The sequence below is a fragment of the Nomascus leucogenys genome, chromosome 12 (assembly GCF_006542625.1).
Source record: "Nomascus leucogenys isolate Asia chromosome 12, Asia_NLE_v1, whole genome shotgun sequence".
In the NCBI taxonomy this organism is placed as follows: Eukaryota; Metazoa; Chordata; class Mammalia; order Primates; family Hylobatidae; genus Nomascus; species Nomascus leucogenys.
The window spans coordinates 85,044,053-85,063,544 of record NC_044392.1 but is presented as its reverse complement, the minus strand read 5'-3'; the positions used below and the strand labels follow the sequence as shown (position 1 = coordinate 85,063,544).

Here is a 19,492-nt window from a genome sequence, read left to right as displayed (position 1 = left end):
ATTTATGAAGCACCTAATATGTGGCAGGCTCTCAGGAGACTAGAAAGGTCTTTGCCCTCCAGAGTTCAGGACAAGTGGGCACAGAATGGTATGATGTGCAGCATGCTTATTTGGATGATACCTTGATAATTCCATTGGTCCCAGTATTGTTCTTGTTGCATTATACTAAGGTTAACTTGTGGAAAAGGTAATAATTGTGAAATCATAATTTGATAAGATATTAAGGTCATTTTGGAATGCTGTGGCATTTATCCATTGGGCCAACACTGATTCAAAATGACTCTCAGTCATTATAATGCAGCCAGTCATGCTGAATTTGACAGCAGTTCTCCATTCAGATTTGTGAAACCTCCCATTTGGTGAGTAAGTTGGCAAATATAAATTTTTCTCCTTTCTCCCTGAAGGATGAAGACTTAGCCTCTGCTTCTGAATATCTGCCCCTGCCATGGGGTGATGGAAATGCCTGAGGCTCTGTCGCTGTCATTTGCTTTGCCACCCTTCCATACCCACCATGTGTTTGCACCAGTGGTGTTCACAGATCTTTCTGAAAGCCAGGCCTTCTCCTCTCTAGCCTTGGTTCCTAAATAGGTGGTGAAACATGATCTGCTGTCCTTCATTCACTCAACAATGATTTACTAAATATTCATGGCACAAAGAGGGACAAGACTGACAGAAGGGGATTGGGCTCATCACCAATCACTCTGAGCTCTGGGCAGGCTAAGGATTTGATGCCACTTCATACTGGTATTCATTAAATATTTGTTCACAGTGTTTTTAAGTGGAGTAGTGAAGCACTATATGGAAAAAGAGTAGCGAAAGAGCCCTCTGGGTCGTCCTTTCACCAGTTTCTGACCTGAAGGAAATAGACTCATGATATTTTCTTCCAACCACGTTCAATACCATCCTTGAGAAAGGTTCAGTAGGTACTATTTTTGTTTAATCTAGTTAAGTTTCCAGAGATCTAAATACCCCATTGATGAATCCATACGTAGTAGCTGCTATAATATCCAGGACCTTAATCTAACCCATGAAAGAGACATTGGGATACATCCTGGGATGCCGATAAATGAGGTACTGCCCCAGCCCTCAAAGAATTGCAGGCAATAGCTTCACATATATTAATAAACAATATAAATGAAATATTAGTAAATGACTTCCTGGAACACAGATGAAGGAGCAACAAATTCAGCCTGTGCTGGTCTGGATGGCTCATAGAGGTGATTCCACTTGATCCAGAATGGGACAGATGATGCAGTGGGATGTTCTTTTTTTAAATCCATCCGTTATTTATGATTTTGAATTTTTCAAACTGATGAAATGGGAGGCTTTAATTTTACGTGGTAAAGCCTTAAACTTATACAATTGCCCGAGGCAGGGTGAATGAGTATGATATTCCAGTGATTCCTGCCAAACAAGGTCCCAGTGACTACGCCTTTAACCCAGTTCAGGTCCTTTGACCAGAGATTCTTGATATCTTGCTAGATCTTTCCTAAGATTTAACTATCCCTACAAGACAAATATACCCAAATGGAAAACCAGGCTCAAGTTCCAAAATTGTATAGTAGTTCTTTGTGCACTACAAAAAGTTTGTTTTGTCAAATCCACCATCTCTCCTGACCAGAAAGAAACAAGAACATCAAGAGTAAGATCCTTTGGGGCTTTTTGTTTTTCTATCAGAAAGCTGATTGCTGCTATGTTGTTCCTTAATCCTCAGTCACTTGGGAGCCATTCCTTACATGTCCTTCATGGGGAGCCTTCCTTTCTGGAGGAAGCTCTTATTTGAGAAAGAAGAGAATTCTCAGTGTTATACTTATCTCCAAATCTTCCAGAATACCCTTTTATTTTTAGGTTATCTTGGATTTGACTTTTTAAGTTAAAATACACCCGTCTTTTATCCTTCCTCTGGAGAGAGAATGTTTTTGAAGGGGGTAGATTAGCTAGTTGTGTAACACTCATTAGCATAGCAAGCTGGCGGACTTGCTGACGCAGGCCGCCTGCCTCAGCAGCTGGGTCGGTCAGAATTGCTTTAACAATCTTTGTCCTCTTTTTATCCTGCCTAATATGGACTATTTATGCTATTCTAAGAAGCATTGTCATTTAGTATTTCACATTTCATTCTTCCAACTTGGTACTTTTGTGTTTTGCTAAGGAGGAAGAAAGGTGATAAGTTTACTTATAGTTTCTAAAATTGGTTTGAATTATTTGGTTTTATCCTCAATAAAGAAACTCAGCTATATTTTGTTATTTACTTTACTTGACAGCAGTGGCTTCACCCTGAGATGACAAATTGTCATTATGAGAGAGCTGTCATTTATATCTTCTCAGCAAAATACTCCTCTGGTTTAGGTAAATGTTAAATAGGAGAGAGGAATGAAATGCATTAGTAAATATGCTGAAAAATGTTCAATTCAACTCAAAGAAATGCCAAATAAAGCAACAATAAGATCATTTTTCACGTATGGATTAGCAATTTTTTTAAAATAATGATTTCTAAATCTGGTGAGGTGCTACTCATACATTGTTGACAGGAAAGAAAATTGGTATAAACTTTCTGAGAAATAATTTGATGCTGTATATCAGAGGCCTTAAAATGTTTATGCTCTTTTGACCTAATTCCTTCATTTTTGAAGTATATGCAAAAAAAACATATGAAGAGTACTGAGATGTTTACAACATTAGTAGTAATAAAAAAAGGAAAATTGAAAATTTAGTAGGGGAATGATTTCTTAAACTAGGACATATCCATGTGTGAACTATATGCTTCCATCAAAAATGATGCTTAAAGAAACTTCATAGCAGTATCAAAAAAGCCTGTGATATATAAGTGGAAAAAAAGGTCTCAGTATTGTGCCATTGAATTTTACAATGGCATAATTGTATAAAACTAGTAGGTCAGCAAAAATTAAAAACTGGACAAAGAAAACTATCCCAAATGTTAAGTCTTTCACCACGTTTCCCCTATTTAAAAAGCATAGATACTTTCAGTTTGTTTTTCTGTCTTACATTTGTAAAATCAGTGGTACGCATATATAATGCTATCTTATTCTCCATTAAAAATTCAGTGTTTATGTTTTGTGCCTTGTAAGCTACTGTTGTGATGAAGTAAAATGTGTAGTTTGTGACAGTGATTTGTTTCTCTCCCTGGGTAATAGTTAACCTCTTCTGTGAGAAGTCAGAAGGTGATCTCTTTAATGCTTTCTTTTTAACTAAGTTATCTTTTGTATGTTTCATAAAATTATTACATATGTTGGAAATTTTAGAACCATATCAGTGGATAAATTATCTTGCAGTCCTATGATGCGTAAAATATAACAATATGCTTGTGATTTCTCCTTAGGAATTTTTCAAATTGAGACTAATTGCAGAGGTTCCAGTTGACCAGCATTCATAGGGTAAGATTAACATCCTGAATTGTAAACACATGGTAAAGATAATTACAATTAAGTTGGTAGCTTGGGGCAAATAAATACTGAATACTTAGTATGTAAAAGAGATTACTGTTCTTACAGATGTTTTGAGTAAAATCTTTCTGAGGTTTTTAAACCGGTTAATAAACAGAAAATTACATCTGTATACCTTTTAGTAAAAATGTCATCTTCCTACCTTTTGTGGATTTTGTATGCAGGAAAATATATGTGTATATGATATTTGTCATTTTTTAACAGTAAAATCTAAGGAATATAATAACTGGCCATGGCAGACTTAGAGTCCATGTCTGTATTTTTGTGATTTTTGTTTAAGGTAGGATTTTTAATGCTACCATAGATTTGGTTTGCATATTTCTATTAAGTAAAAGATGGCCATGCTTTCTTTGAGTAGGCAAGCCAGAAATAAACAAGCCCTATACTCTGTTGCTTTCTGCAAACATCATTCTTCTTTTGTAATTGCAGAAGATTAATTTTAAGTTAGATTGTAGCAGTGCTTTTAGCTTTGACACAATGAATGAAGAATTTGTACAGTGTATTAAATAGCACAACTCTCTAATGTTCTGAATACAGCTTAAAAGTGTCACCCAGCTCTGAACATACAGTCTAGGTGAATCGGTGGTGAAGACGGGGTCTGTCACCTACTACATTCCAAACACCCTTTTTTTACAGATGAAGGTGAAGATCCTTTGACTTCTTAGGTATATTCACATTTCCATTCTGACTCATTGAGTTAACTATAAATTTTTTTTAATTTTATAATTTCAACTTTTATTTTAGATTTGGATATACATGATCAGGTTTGTTATAAGGGTATATTGCATGACACTGAGGTTGGGAGTAAGGATGATCCTGTGACCCAGGTAGTGAGCATAGTGTACAATAGCAAAACTTTCAGCCCTTGCCTCCCTCCCTTCCTTTCTCATTTTGGAGTCCCCAGTGTCTGTTGTTCCCATCTTTATATCTCTGTGTACCCAATGCTTTGCTCCCACTTATAAGTGAAAAAATGTATTTAGTTTTCTGTTTCTGCTTTAGCTCACATAGGATAAGGGCCTCCAGCTTCATCCATGTTGCTGCAAAGAACATGATTTCATTATTTTTTATGGCTATGTAGTATTCCATGGTGTATACATACCATATTTTCTATTTTTTTCTTTATCTTTTTTTTAACTTTTAAGTTCGGGGGTACATGTGCAAGTTTGCTACATAGGTATATTTGTGTCATGGGGGTTTGTGGTACATATTATTTTATCACCCAGGGATTAAGCTGAGCACCCATTAGTTATTTTCCCTGGTCCTCTTTCTTCTCCCACCCTCCACCTTTGATAGGCCCCAGTATGTGTTGTTCCCCTCTATGTGTCCATGTATTCTCATCATTTAGCCCCTGCTTATAAGTAAGAACATGTGGCTTGCAGAACATTTGGTTTTCTGTTCCTGCATTAGTTTGCTAAGGATAATGGCCTCCAGCTCCATCCATGTCCCTTCAAAGGACATGATACCATTCTTTTTTATGGCTGCATAGTATTCCATGATGTATATGTACCACATTTTCTTTATCCAGTCTATCACTGATGGGCATTTAGATTGATTCCATGTCTTTGCTATTGTGAATAATGCTGCAATGAATATACACATGCATGTGCCTTTATAATAAAATGATTTCTGTGCCTTTGGGTATGTGCCCAGTAATGGGATGACTGGGTTGAATGGTGTTTCTGTCTTTAGATCTTTGAGGTATTGCCACATTGTCTTCTACAATGGTTGAACTAATTTACACTCCCACCAACAGTGTATAAGCATTCCTATTTCTCCACAACCTCACCAGCATCTGTTTTTTGACTTTTTAATAATATCCTTTCTGGCTGGTGTGAGATGGTATCTCATTGTGGTTTTGATTTGCATTTCTCTGATGATCAGTGATGCTGATCATTTTTTCATATGCTTCTTGGCCATGTGTATGTCTTCTTTTGAGTAACGTCTGTTCATGTCCTTTGCCCACTTTTTTATGGGGTTGTTTTTTCTTGTATATTTGTTTAAGTTCCTCAAGATGCTGGATATTAGACCTTTGTTGGATGCATAGTTTGCAAAATTTCTTTCCCATTCTGTAGGTTGTCTGTTTACTCTGTTGATAGCTTCTTTTGCTGTGTGGAAGCTCTTTAGTTTAATTAGATCCATTTGTCAGTTTTTGCTTTTTTTCCAATTGCTTTTGGCATCTTCATTATGAAATCTTTGCCCATGCTTATTGTCCTGAATAGTATTGCCTAGGTTGTCTTCCAGGGTTTTTATAATTTGGGGTTTTTATAATTCGGTCTTTAATCCATTTTGAGTTAGTTTTTGTATATGGTGTGAGGAAGGGGTCCAGTTTTAATCTTCTGTATATGGCTAGCCAGTTATCCCAGCACCATTTATCAAATAGGGAATCCTTTTCCCATTGCTTGTTTTTGTGTTGTTGAAGATCAGATAGTTGTAGGTATGCGGTCTTATTTCTGGGTTCTCTATTCTGTGCCATTGGTCTATGTGTCCGCTTTGTACCAGTATCATGCTATTTTTGGTTATTGTAGCCCTGTAGTATAGTTTGAAGTCTGGCAATGTGATGCCTCTAGCTTTGTTCCTTTTGCTTAGCATTGCCTTGACTATGCAGGTTCTTTTTTTGGTTCCACGTGAGTTTTAAAATAGTTTTTTCTAGTTCTGTGAAGAATTTCAATGGTAGTTTAATAGGAATAGCATTGAATCTATACATTTATTGCTTTGAGCAATATGGACATTTTAATGATACAGATTCTTCTTATCCATGACCATGGAATGTTTTTCCATTTCTTTTGTGTCATCTCCAATTTCTTTGAGCAATGGTTTGTAGTTCTCCCTAGTTATCTGTATTCCTAGGTATTTTATTCTTTTTGTGCCAGTTGTAAATGGGAGTTTGTCCCTGATTCGGCTGTCAACATGACTGTTGTTGGTGTATAGGAATGCTAGTGATTTTCACACATTGATTTTGTATCTGGAGACTTTGCTGAAGTTACCAGCTTAAGAAGCTTTTGGGCTGAGACTATGGGGTTTTCTAGATATAAGACCATGTCATCACAAACAGGGATACTTTGATTTCCTCTTTTCCTATTTGGATGCACTTTATTTCTTTCTCTTGCCTGATTGCCCGGCAAGGACTTCAATACTATGTTGAATAGGAGTGGTGAGAGAGGGGATTATTGTTGTGTGCTGGTTTTCTTTCTTTCTTTTTTTTTTTCTTTTTTGCTAAGGAATGTTTTACTTCCAATTATGTGATCAATTTTAGAGTTTGTACCATGTGGCAATGGCATTGAGAAGAATGTATATTCTGTTGTTTTGGTTGGATAGTTCTGTAGATATCTATCAGGTCCATTTGATTCAGTGCTGAGTTTAGGTCCTGAATATCTTTGTTAATTTTCTGTCTCAATGATCTGTCTAATATTGTCGGTGGGGTGTTAAAGTCTCCTACTATTTTTGATGGGGAGTCTAAGTCTCTTTAAGGTCTCTAAGAACTTGCTTTATGAATCTGGGTGTTCCTATGCTTATGAAGCTCCATTTGGCCAGTTATGAAATTCTGGGTTAAAATTTCTTTTCTTTAAGAATGTTGAATATTGACCCCTAATCTCTTCTGGCTGGTAGGGTTTCAGCTGAGAGATTCGCTGTTAGTCTGAAGGGCTTTTCATTGTAGGTGACCTGACCCTTCTGTCTAGCTGCCTATTTAACATTTTGTCTTTCATTTCAACCTTAGATAATCTGTTGATTATGTGTCTTGGGGATGATCTCCTTGTGAAGTATCTACTGAGGTTCTCTGCACTTCCTGAATTTGAATGTTGGCCTCTCTAGCTAGATTGGGGAAGTTTTCATGCATGATACCCTGAAATATGTTTTCCAGGTTGGTTCCATTCTCCCCATCTCTTTCAGGTAAACCAATCAGCCATAGATTCAGTCTTTTTATATAATCCCATATTTCTTGGAGGCTTTGTTCATTCAGAAAGGCCATCTTCCAACTTTGAGATTCTTTCGTCCACTTGGTCTCTGCTGTCTGCCTGTCATTTGAAAGGTGAGAGTGTGATTCAGAAGGGACTACATAGGGAGTGGGTTTTGTTCTACATATTATGGCTTGCTTACTGTGGTGTGTGGGGGTGGGGGGTGGTCAGGAAAATAGTCTTATAAATAGCAAAAGGTGATGGAGAAGGATTTGAGGTTGCCTTCTGTTTACACCTTCTCTGTAAGAATTATCCAGCAACTAGTGGCTTATGCTTGTGTTAATATTGCAAGAATATGGCTGCAACTTCTTTTATTATAAATAGATTTTAGAAAATATGGTAGCTTTCTAAAAACTTCAAAGAATTCAGAGATCTTTTCCTAAAGAGAAAAATATTATCTACATTAAATATATGATGTATTCTATAACTGCCAGAAATAAGTAAAAGTGAAGCAATATTCCTTAAAGTTTAGAACAACTCAGATGTCGGCCGGGCACGGTGGCTCATGCCTGTAATCCCAGCACTTTGGGAGGCTGAGGTGGGCAGATCATGAGGTCAGGAGATCGAGACCATCCTGGCTAACACGGTGAAACCCCATCTCTACTAAAAATACAAAAAATTAGCCAGGCGTGGCGGCAGGCGCCTGTGGTCCCAGCTGCTCAGGAGGCTGAGGCAGGAGAAGGGTGTGAACCCGGGAGGCGGAGCTTGCAGTGAGCCGAGATTGCGCCACTGCACTCCAGCCTGAGCGACAGAGCAAGACTCCGTCTCAAAAAAAGAAAAAAAAAAAAGAACAACTCAGATGTCATTAGGATTTCTAGAATTTTTCCATGGTTTTAATTCACTCAGTAACTTTTTTATTTAATTTATTACTATTTGTAATTATTTATTTTATTTCATTTATTCAGTAACTTTCTCTGAGGGCTTCTGATGACTAGGGTAATTTTCCTCATGTTTAGAGTATTCATCAAATTGTTTCCCAGACCCATTATCTTACTACAGTTTTGGGTCAGAAGCTCTGGAATGGCAGTTGTGTGTCTCTTTTCTCCTTTGGTTTCTGTGTATTATTTTATGATGATGTCAACTTCTTTCCTTGAATTCTGATTTTTGTGTTCCAGAAATACTGTGCTTCTCCTTTACCTCACTGAACCTGCTTCTCTATCCTTTTTCACTCTTCCTTATCTAATAAACCTTCCTTATCTATTTTATAGAGGGGACAGCAATTCTGTCCTTCATTCACTAAATTCTTTCTCTCAAATAATTCATTTCTGTGGCACTGACCACCACTTAAATGTTCGTGACTTCCTACGGTGGGCTAAACATGGCTGCTAAGTCCTAGCAACTCTGCCCATCAAGAGGTGGAGTTGATATCCCCACTCTTGGAATCTGGCTGGCTGTGGTAGGTTTTTTGATCAATAGAATGTGGCAGAAATGGTGTGGAGTAATTTCCAAGGCTGGGCCTTAAGAGACTTGTAGCATCTGCTTTTGTGTGCTTGAAACATTCCTCTTAGATCTTAGTCTCTTGCTGTGAGGGAGCCCAATTAGCCATATAGAGGACTGGCAAGACCTCTGGTCGACAGCCCAAGCTGGGCTCCCAGCCAGCAATCAGTAGAAGCACCAGTGTTGTGATTGAGGCACTTTGGGCCTTCTAAGTATTCTAGCATTCCAGCCGACACCATGTGAACTGCCAGATCATCCCATAGAATCATGAGAAATTATGAATTGTTACTTTAGCCACTAAGTTTTGATGTGACTTGTTACACAGAATAATCAAAACAAAAATTGGTACCTAGAAGTAAGGTGCTGCCATAACAAAAAATCTGGCATTTTGGCTTTGAGACCAGGTGTCAGTGAAGGCCTAAAGGGCGGTTAGAATACTGTTGCTATTGGAGGATGTCAAATGGTACCCTTGTTTTATATTGAGAAAAAAGTCAGCAAGACCATGACCTACAGTAACATGGAACATAGAAAATGAACCTAATGAACTTGTGGATCTAGCTTAGGAGATTTTCCAGCAAAATATCAGAAGCTCCGAGTGACCCCTTTAACTCCTTTTTAAACTCCTTTTTTTTTTTATACTATGATCAAAGTATTTCAAGAAAGAGACCAATTAAAGAAGAAACTATTTTGATTTTAAGCAGACTTTAGAGGAAGTATTTCCAATCCTGAATTTTCTCCGATTGTAAATCCAACTGTTTCTCATCCCCAGCTCCTCTACCCAGCAAAAGACCAGTTCCTCTACCCAGCAAAAGATACTCAAAGAAAGAAATGGCCTCAGGTCCAAAGGTCAGAACCCCAGAACATTACTGCCAGTAAAACTTGGTCTCAAGGTGAAAATAAAAGCAAAGGCATAGCTGTAAGACCCTTCGTTAAAACGTCAAAAAGATTGAAGGCAGCGCCTCATAGAACCTCTCTGCTAGATGGAAGGGCTTCTAATAATTTAAAGGGTCTTGTCTCACAGCATTCTGGAACTGATTTAGATGACAAGATCCTGGACTTCAAGCCTGTTTGATGCCATAGGGGGATGAAGTTTTTGGGGGGCTTGGGAAGGGGTTTAGTGTGCTTTGCATGTAAGAGGAATGTAAATCACTTCTGGCCAGAGAGTAGACTGTGGTGGACTAAGCATGGCTGCAGACTCTTTGCCACTCCTCCCATTGAAGGGTAGAGTCCACTTCCCTTCCCCTTGAGTCTGGACTGGCCTTGTGACTCCTTTGGCCAGTAGATTTTGGTGGATGTGTCACTATGTAGCTTCAAGCCTATGCCTTAAAAGAGCTGTAGCTTTTACTTTTGTGCTTGGAATGTATTGTCTTAGAACCCACCCACCATGCTATGTGAGGACACTCAAAGAGCCACATGGAGTCTCACGTGAAGGAGTTACCAGCCAGCAGTTAGCACCAACTACCAGCCTAAGGAGTGAGGACATTTTGTACCTTCCAACCATCTGGAAGGTGTGCCAGCCAACACTATGAAGTAAAAAGCCTCCCACAGAATCTTAAGAAATAAAACCTTTTCTTAAGCCATTAAGGCTTGGAATATGCAGAACAGTTAGCAAAAACCCTTCCATCTCTATTGTTGCTGAGTTCTTGCCTCTCCCTAGGAAAGGCTCTATCACCCTGAGTACACCCTAAAAGTTTGAATGGTTAGGGGATCTTTTTCATTTTTGTGCATTTAATTATTATATAAATATTTATTGTGCCCCGTGTGCTAGAAACTGTGTAAGATACTATCATATCATAGGATCAAAATCTGAATCCACTTGACTCCTGCCTCTCCGTGGACCTCTTTATCTGATGTTGCTAGGTGGTACTGAATCTTAATTTCCCTTGACTATTTTATTCTTTGCTTTCTTTTTAAACATATTGTAAACTTTAGCCTTATTTTTCACCCGCACGATTGAAATAGCCTTTCAGCCGCTCCCTTTGTTTCTAATCCCTCTCCCATAATCCATCCTGCATCTCTCCATAGCTCAGTGATTCACTGTTCTACTGCTTCACGTTCCTGAGTCTCTAAAGGATTCATGTGGAGATGGTAGCTAGCTGTTACTTTGTAGTCTGTAGAGGGGAGAGAGCATCCTAGAAGTCTAGTGCAACTTCCAAGAAGACTTAAAAGATAGGCACTTTTCTCAGATAGTTTATTGTCTATTTTGTACGCTTTCTCCTCCTGGGGAGATTCGGGGAAAAAAAAAAAATCTAGCCTCTCCTAGACCAATTGACTTGCTCTTTGGGAGTAAGGCCTGGGTTTATGTTTCTTTAAAAAGTGCCCCAAGAGGTTCTAAGGTGAAGCTGAGATTGAGAATTACTGTCTTAGGTTTGTGATTTTTGAAAAGTGGTCCTTGGACCAGCAGCATCAACATGAACAAGGAATTTGTTAGCAATGCAATTCTTGAGACCTACTTCCTACCTTACGAATTGGCAACTCTGAGGGATGGACTCATCACTTCATGTTTTAATAAGCTCTTGGTGATTTTTATGTATGTTAATGTTAGAGAACCACTATTAGAAAAATCTTTCTAGGTCTCAAAACTACAACTGAGTTTGGGAAGCGTGTTTGTTATTTGAAAATCACTGTACTAACAAGATTTGAAAGAACTGGAAAGGGACATAAGGCAACTGGTATATCAAATGTTATTGCCGGTGATCATTTAAGTACTTGAAATATGTTTAATGCTTGTCATTAAATCTCTCAAGAATGGTTAAATGAGTTACTTAGCATAAAGAAAAGGGGTAAATTAATCAGAGATACTGATGCATTATTTCCTAGAGAGAGAACTCCACAAAAGGTGAATTTAAATTTCAGTTAGATATATGTTAGTCCCAAGAAACACCTTAATGAGAAGTAGCACTAAACATTTTGAAGGGATATAAGGTGATTTTTAAACCAATTTTCAATGAGAGTAGTGTAGAGAACCGCTATTTGGAATTGTTCAGCTATAATCCCTGCTTGGGGTCAGAGACAGATCTTTGAAGTAGCATCCAGTTCTCAGTATATAATGACACTAAATACCATCTGATCATCATTTGTTTATTTTTTCACTTGTTATTTTAGAAATGCTTTCAAAGTGAAATAAGGACTACTGGGAAGTAAAGATGCCTAACTTGAATGTTGATGTTACAGTCTTAGAGACTTGGGAGTAGGATTGTCAAGTGAATTCGTGTGTTTTGAAAAAGCTTTTATGACTTCTTAATGAGGTTTAAAAGCTGAAAGAATGGGATGGGATTAGAACCGTAAAATCCATTACTCTTAACATTTCTTTGGATTGATTTAGTGTGTTTGTATATTAGAAATAGATATCTTATTTGGATTGAATCATCATTGTTTACTAAAATATGGTCTGGAAACAATTTCCTGGACAGACAGTATTAAATGGCATAATGACAAAGGATAGCTATGCTTAAACTCTCTAGTTAAGCACTTCAAATAGGAAAATTATCATCATTTTATACATAGGAATGCTGAGATGTTTTATATATACTTAAATCCAGATGCTGTATATTTAAATATTAAGTTTTAGTTCAGTAGAAAATATTTAGTAGGAAAATGTTTAGCTGAGAAAGTAGATTATATGTAACGGAAGACATTACAGAAAACTACATTTGCATCCTTATTCAAACCCAGTTATAATGTAGTTATAACCCAGTTATAATGCAGATATTGGATGAGTTGGGAAAGAGTGCTAATTAGCTTTTTCTTCAGCTTTTGAGAGACCTAAGACTGTGGCGTAGTTAATTGGATTATTGACTGAGGCCATGTGGTCTGGTGTGCATGAGGTTGGGATTTGAGTCTGAGGACCTAGGTTCCAGTTGCAACTTTATTTCTTGCAGGTTTTGTCACGTTGGGCAAGGTAAATTCTTTGGGACTGCCTTAATTTCTATGCATATAAACATAAAGAGTAATACTATTTATTTCAATGGCTTGTTTTAAGTATAAAACAAATTATTGTAAATGAGACATGCTTTGAAGGTAGAAAAACATGTTAAATTATTAATAAAGTAGAAAGTATATTTCTAATATTGAAGGAGAACTGTATAAGAAGAATCATGGCTGAGTAGCATTTTTGAATTATGCAATAAATTCTTTTCTGGCATGTTACAAATGCAGCCACTATGGAAGGATATGTAAAATGTTTCACATATCAGATGTCTTTATCATGCTCAGTGCACATAAATGCAGTCATGTGATGTATGTTGTAAGACTTTTATAAAGGTTTGTGAATTGTGAATGAGAAATTCCTACTCCAGTGGTGCCCTGTAGTTATGAATTAGTGTACGACTAGGTTCTTATACATACTAACTGTGCTTTCTAACCTGCAAAACAATTTGATGCTGGATGGTGACTAATTGTAAAATAGGCTTTGCACGTGACTTGGTAAACCCAAAGTAAGTTTCGGACATGCCCAACTTTTTGATATTTGAAATGACAAGCTTAAAAGATTATTGCTAAAAGTATCTTGAATACAATTTGGGGTCAGTACTCTTAGGAAGATTTGAAGTACTTTTTAAAAAGGATTGTATAATATAAAATCTCCCTAGAAACTTTTTTTTGAGGTTTCATAGGCACTGAAAGATATAATTTTTACTTTCAATTAAAAACAAATTCTAACATTTTATAATTTTCTCACAGTTCAAATTATCAATATATATGTAATTTAACTATCACAAATTATTGAACAAATTTATAAATGTTATAAATGGCTTTTATTAACCTCTAAATTAAACAAATCTAATATAAAGCCTAAGTATGTTTAATAACATAATTTCAAGTGATTTCAGCCATATTTCTGAGCTGTATCTGAAAAAATATATTAACTTGTCACTTTTTCTAATGAGATTGGTAGGCTAAATTTTAGGAGCACTGAGACTTATTTGGATAGATGTTTGGTTTTAAATATGGGTACAGAAATCACTTGGTGTGACAAGCCGTCTGAAAAATGCAAATAAGAACCACTGTGTTTGAGGAATGAGTGAGAGAAATTAACATATGTCGACTACTTAGAAAAGCTGTGTTCATCTAAGTGTTGTAGATACAGAATTTTAAAATATGTTGTGTTTAAATTGCTGTAGGAACTAACCTGTAATTGAAAGGAAGTTCAGGGAGTGAGTATGGTTTAATGAATGTGCGTGGGGCCCTGTAGATACAGCTTTGCCCGAATGTGCCCCAGTGTGAAAAGTAAACTGACCTATGAAAATCTAAGCCAGGCACAGTGGCTCACACCTGTAATCCCAGCATTTGAGAGGCCAAGGTGAAGGATTGCTTGAGGCCCAGAGTGTGAAAATCTATTTGCCATATCATGTCTTATGACAGAGAGGGCTTCTGGAGACAGTATCTCCAGTTTGTTTGTTTGAATGACCATAGCTATTTCAGGATATTTATGTTTTCTCATAGAATGAAGACAAACACAGAGATGGTGTGTCTAAGAAACTTCAAAAGGTGTAGACCTCCTGACTGAAGCATATTGGATTTATTTAATTTTTTTCATTATAGTAAGTATAAATATTTAAAACACTTCTTTTGGTCAATGTTGACTTGTATTTTAGAGCTGAAAGAACCCTTTGAAATTATCTGCTTCACTCTTTTTATCCTTTACAAGAAATTCCTTTGCAACTGTCCTGATGGATGGTCATTTTATTTATCAAGATTCTGCTCAGGACATAGAGCTGAACTATTTCACAGAGTAGCCAGTTCGATGACTTTCCACCACAAATTGAATCAAAATGTGATTTTCTAAAGCTTCCACCTACCTGGTTCTACCTTGGGAACAAATCCACTATTCTTTCACCTGTGAGGTTCTTGCACAAAAATGTAAAGATAAATTCTCGGGCTCACCTAGTCATCTATTATCTCAGCTGAATATCATCAGTTGCCTGTGTTCCTCTGTAGGAAATGGTTTAGAAACAACAGCTCCTGATTGGTTTTTTGCCCATTTTATCTTTAACCTGTAACTGAGCATTGGGTTTCAGTATTGTGATCTCACGAGGTAGGTACAAAAGGACTGCAGCTCCTTTATCTGGGTTCACCTATTAATATGGCCAGAAGTTATAATCAATATTTCAGCATAACAACTATCACATGACTAGCTGAAAGTGTGCATACATGTCAACTAAAATGCTGAAGTATTTTTCACATGTTCTTTCTTTCATCCAGCAGTGTTTTCTACCATCTCTCACACCCCTGGCCACATCATATTTATAGTATTTTAAGGTCTAAGCCCAGGACTTTCTGTTTGCCTCATGTATTCCTCTCATTTTAGTTTCTGTCTTACCTCGACACACAATTATGTAAGGCAGAGAGGTGAGGCAGAATGAGAAGAGCTGAGAGTTAGAAATAGACCCACTAAACTGGAGTGAAGGAGAGAAGTCCTGAAGAGTTACATAATCCACCTGTAGGTCCTAGGAGGAAGGTGGATCCATATAATATTATGTGATACCCAGAGAGGACTCAAGCAGAAAGTAGTGCTCCAGTCCAGCAGTTAAGCTCAGAAATTGTAAAATGCCTTAACAGGTACAAGAGCATGAAGCTGTAGGGTTCAGGGTCAGATGGTCAGGAATATGCTGAGGATGAGACTTATTAACAGGGAGCGGGGACTCTGTAATGGGACTCTAAGGTTCAAGGCAGGATACCAGACCCCAGAAAGAGGGCAAATGAGAGTAAAAAAGTCTTCCTGGCCAGGCACAGTGGCTCAGGCCTGTAATCTCAGCTCTTTGAGAGGCCGAGGTGGGCAGATCACGAGGTCAGGAGTTCGAGACTAGCCTGGCCAACATGGTGAAACCCTGTCTCCCGTCCCTACTAGAAAGACACAAAAATTAGCTGGGCATGATGACATGCGCCTGTAGTCCCAGCTGCTCAGGAAGCTGAGGCGGGAGGATTGTTTGGACCCAGAAGGCGGAGGTTTCAGTGAGCTGAGATCACGGCACTAGACTCTGTCTCAAAAAAAAAAAAAAAAAAAAAAAAGGCTTCCTTGGGGATGCTACTAATACTAGAGTGTCTAGAGAGTAACTCTGGCCCAGAATAAATGATAAGACTTCAGACTCAGGAAAATCCAAGAGAAGCCCTTGAAAATAGATTAGAGCTGGACTACCAGCAAGGGGGCACCATGCTACCATTATTATTTTTCTTCTTTTTCTTACCAGATATTTTCTAAGACCCACAGATTTCCTTTTACCTTACTCTGTGCCATCTTATAGATCATCTGGATTTTACTGATTAGCAATTTTTGAAACAATTGATATATGTAAGACTCAACATAGAAATTCTCAGGAATGTTGTCTGCATACTTTTCAGTATGAAAATACAAGATAATCTTGTTTTCTTGAAGGCAAAAATAATTTAATAATGGAATATGCCTTAATCGTTTATGCTTTTAGTACTTTGCCATCACAACATTAAACATGAGAGGGAGTCCCCGTGATAGAATATTCTAGCAGAGCTTTTCTTTCTTATTCTTTTTTAAGCCATAACTTTTAAATACTTCCCAACTTTTAAATACTCTAAGTTTTTTAATAGTCATGTACTTAAATTACAAAGCGAAAGCTTGTGTGGAAAGGAGATAATGCATTCAGTGACAGGTTGTTTTGGGCATGGAATTGTGGACCCCTCTAAGCCTAAGGGGTAATTTCACAAAGCAGAGCTTGCTTAAAAGAGGCTCCCTGTGGTGACTACAACAACTCTCGGGCTGTAAGTGATGCTTCAGACATGGGACGAGGTGTGGAAAGGAGCTTACTCAGACATTTTGGAAGGTAAAATGTGACCATTGGAAATTAGGTGGCTGGCTGTGGTGGCTCATAGCTGTAATTCCAGCACTTTCAGAGGCCAAGCAGGGAGGATCACTTGAGGCCAAGAGCCCGAGGCCTGTGAGAACCTGTCTCAAAAAAAAAAAAAAAAGGGAAGAAAGAAAGAAAAAAAATATTAGTAGCATAGGAACAAGTTTTTCAAATGTCAGTTGAAGAAAAATTGGCTCCTGGTTTTTAGTAGCCTAGCCTGGAGTTGAGATACAAGAGGTAACGAGATAATTACCTCAAGGGCTACCCCTAAATTTCTTTCTAGTCACTATCACTAAATGGTCCCCCATGTAAGAGACTATGGTTCAGAGTTGGATGGCCTACGGTTTCAAATGAAACCAGAAGACTTATGTGCCCCTTAATCAGCTCTTCCTTTTAGGTTTTACCCCAGAGCTAAATCCTACTTGGGAAGGAGGGCATGTGTGTATGAGTATTAGAGTAAAATGCTTATTTCAGTACTTGCTTCAGTAGTGTTTCTTTTATTTTCGTCTTCCAGTTTCTGTCCTCCTACAAGGGAAAGTCATGATTACACTAACTGAGCTAAAATGCTTAGCAGATGCCCAGTCATCTTATCACATCTTAAAACCATGGTGGGACGTCTTCTGGTATTACATCACACTGATCATGCTGCTGGTGGCCGTGCTGGCCGGAGCCCTCCAGCTGACGCAGAGCAGGGTTCTGTGCTGTCTTCCATGCAAAGTGGAATTTGACAATCACTGTGCCGTGCCTTGGGACATCTTGAAAGCCAGCATGAACACATCCTCTAATCCTGGGACACCACTTCCGCTCCCCCTCCGAATTCAGAATGACCTCCACCGACAGCAGTACTCCTATATCGATGCCGTCTGTTACGAGAAACAGCTCCATTGGTTTGCAAAGTTTTTCCCCTATCTGGTGCTCTTGCACACGCTCATCTTTGCAGCCTGCAGCAACTTTTGGCTTCACTACCCCAGTACCAGTTCCAGGCTCGAGCATTTTGTGGCCATCCTTCACAAGTGCTTCGATTCTCCATGGACCACCCGCGCCCTGTCAGAAACAGTGGCTGAGCAGTCAGTGAGGCCTCTGAAACTCTCCAAGTCCAAGATTTTGCTTTCGTCCTCAGGGTGTTCAGCTGACATCGATTCCGGCAAACAGTCAATGCCCTACCCGCAGCCAGGTTTGGAGTCGGCTGGCATAGAAAGCCCAACTTCCAGCGTCCTGGACAAGAAGGAGGGTGAACAGGCCAAAGCCATCTTTGAAAAAGTGAAGAGGTTCCGCCTGCACGTGGAGCAGAAGGACATCATTTATAGGGTGTATCTGAAACAGATAATCGTCAAAGTCATTTTATTTGTGCTCATCATAACTTACGTTCCATATTTTTTAACCTACATCACTCTTGAAATTGACTGTTCAGTTGATGTGCAGGCTTTTACAGGATATAAGCGCTACCAGTGTGTCTATTCCTTGGCAGAAATCTTTAAGGTCCTGGCTTCATTTTATGTCATTTTGGTTATACTTTACGGTCTGACCTCTTCCTACAGCCTGTGGTGGATGCTGAGGAGTTCCCTGAAGCAATATTCCTTTGAGGCGTTAAGAGAAAAAAGCAACTACAGTGACATCCCTGATGTCAAGAATGACTTTGCCTTCATCCTTCATCTGGCTGATCAGTATGATCCTCTTTATTCCAAACGCTTCTCCATATTCCTATCAGAGGTCAGTGAGAACAAACTGAAACAGATCAACCTCAATAATGAATGGACAGTTGAGAAACTGAAAAGTAAGCTTGTGAAAAATGCCCAGGACAAGATAGAACTGCATCTTTTTATGCTCAATGGTCTTCCAGACAATGTCTTTGAATTAACTGAAATGGAAGTGCTAAGCCTGGAGCTTATCCCAGAAGTGAAGCTGCCCTCTGCAGTCTCACAGCTGGTCAACCTCAAGGAGCTTCGTGTGTACCATTCATCTCTGGTTGTAGACCATCCTGCACTGGCCTTTCTAGAGGAGAATTTAAAAATCCTCCGCCTGAAATTTACTGAAATGGGAAAAATCCCACGCTGGGTATTTCACCTCAAGAATCTCAAGGAACTTTATCTTTCGGGCTGTGTTCTCCCTGAACAGTTGAGTACTATGCAGTTGGAGGGCTTTCAGGACTTAAAAAATCTAAGGACCCTCTACTTGAAGAGCAGCCTCTCCCGGATCCCACAAGTTGTTACAGACCTCCTGCCTTCATTGCAGAAACTGTCCCTTGATAATGAGGGAAGCAAACTGGTTGTGTTGAACAACTTGAAAAAGATGGTCAATCTGAAAAGCCTAGAACTGATCAGCTGTGACCTGGAACGCATTCCACACTCCATTTTCAGCCTGAATAATTTGCATGAGTTAGACTTAAGGGAAAATAACCTTAAAACTGTGGAAGAGATCATTAGCTTTCAGCATCTTCAGAATCTTTCCTGCTTAAAGCTGTGGCACAATAACATTGCTTATATTCCTGCACAGATTGGGGCATTATCTAACCTAGAGCAGCTCTCTTTGGACCATAATAATATTGAGAATCTGCCCTTGCAGCTTTTCCTATGCACCAAACTACATTATTTGGATCTAAGTTATAACCACTTGACCTTCATTCCAGAAGAAATCCAGTATTTGAGTAATTTACAGTACTTTGCTGTGACCAACAACAATGTAAGTAAATCCATTCTTTCTTTTATTCAGTATCTGCCGTACTTGTAGTGTGTTACATAGGGAAAGAAAACACACTTCAAATCATACTGTGTGTTCTCAAGCCAAGCCCAATCCGATCTTGCATAAATTACCAAAACACTGAGCA

At 38.4% G+C, this 19,492-nt stretch overlaps 1 protein-coding gene across 9 annotated transcripts in view; it reads left to right on the top strand.

Moving 5' to 3' along the window:
- LRRC8B (leucine rich repeat containing 8 VRAC subunit B) overlaps window positions 1-19,492 on the top strand; it is a 76,749-nt gene that overhangs the window by 39,021 nt on the left and 18,236 nt on the right. For 6 of the 9 annotated variants that reach the window (XM_030825080.1, XM_030825076.1, XM_030825073.1 and 3 more), the window contains exons 2-4: window positions 3,338-3,392; window positions 14,294-14,391; window positions 17,183-19,347. In XM_030825080.1, the coding sequence (XP_030680940.1) occupies window positions 17,209-19,347 (2,139 nt within the window). In that variant the 5' untranslated portion in view covers window positions 3,338-3,392; window positions 14,294-14,391; window positions 17,183-17,208. Of the gene's footprint in view, window positions 1-3,337; window positions 3,393-4,097; window positions 4,127-7,349; window positions 7,489-14,293; window positions 14,392-17,182; window positions 19,348-19,492 lie in introns of all 9 variants that reach the window. The other 3 variants (XM_030825077.1, XM_030825074.1, XM_030825075.1) reach the window with 2 other exon arrangements.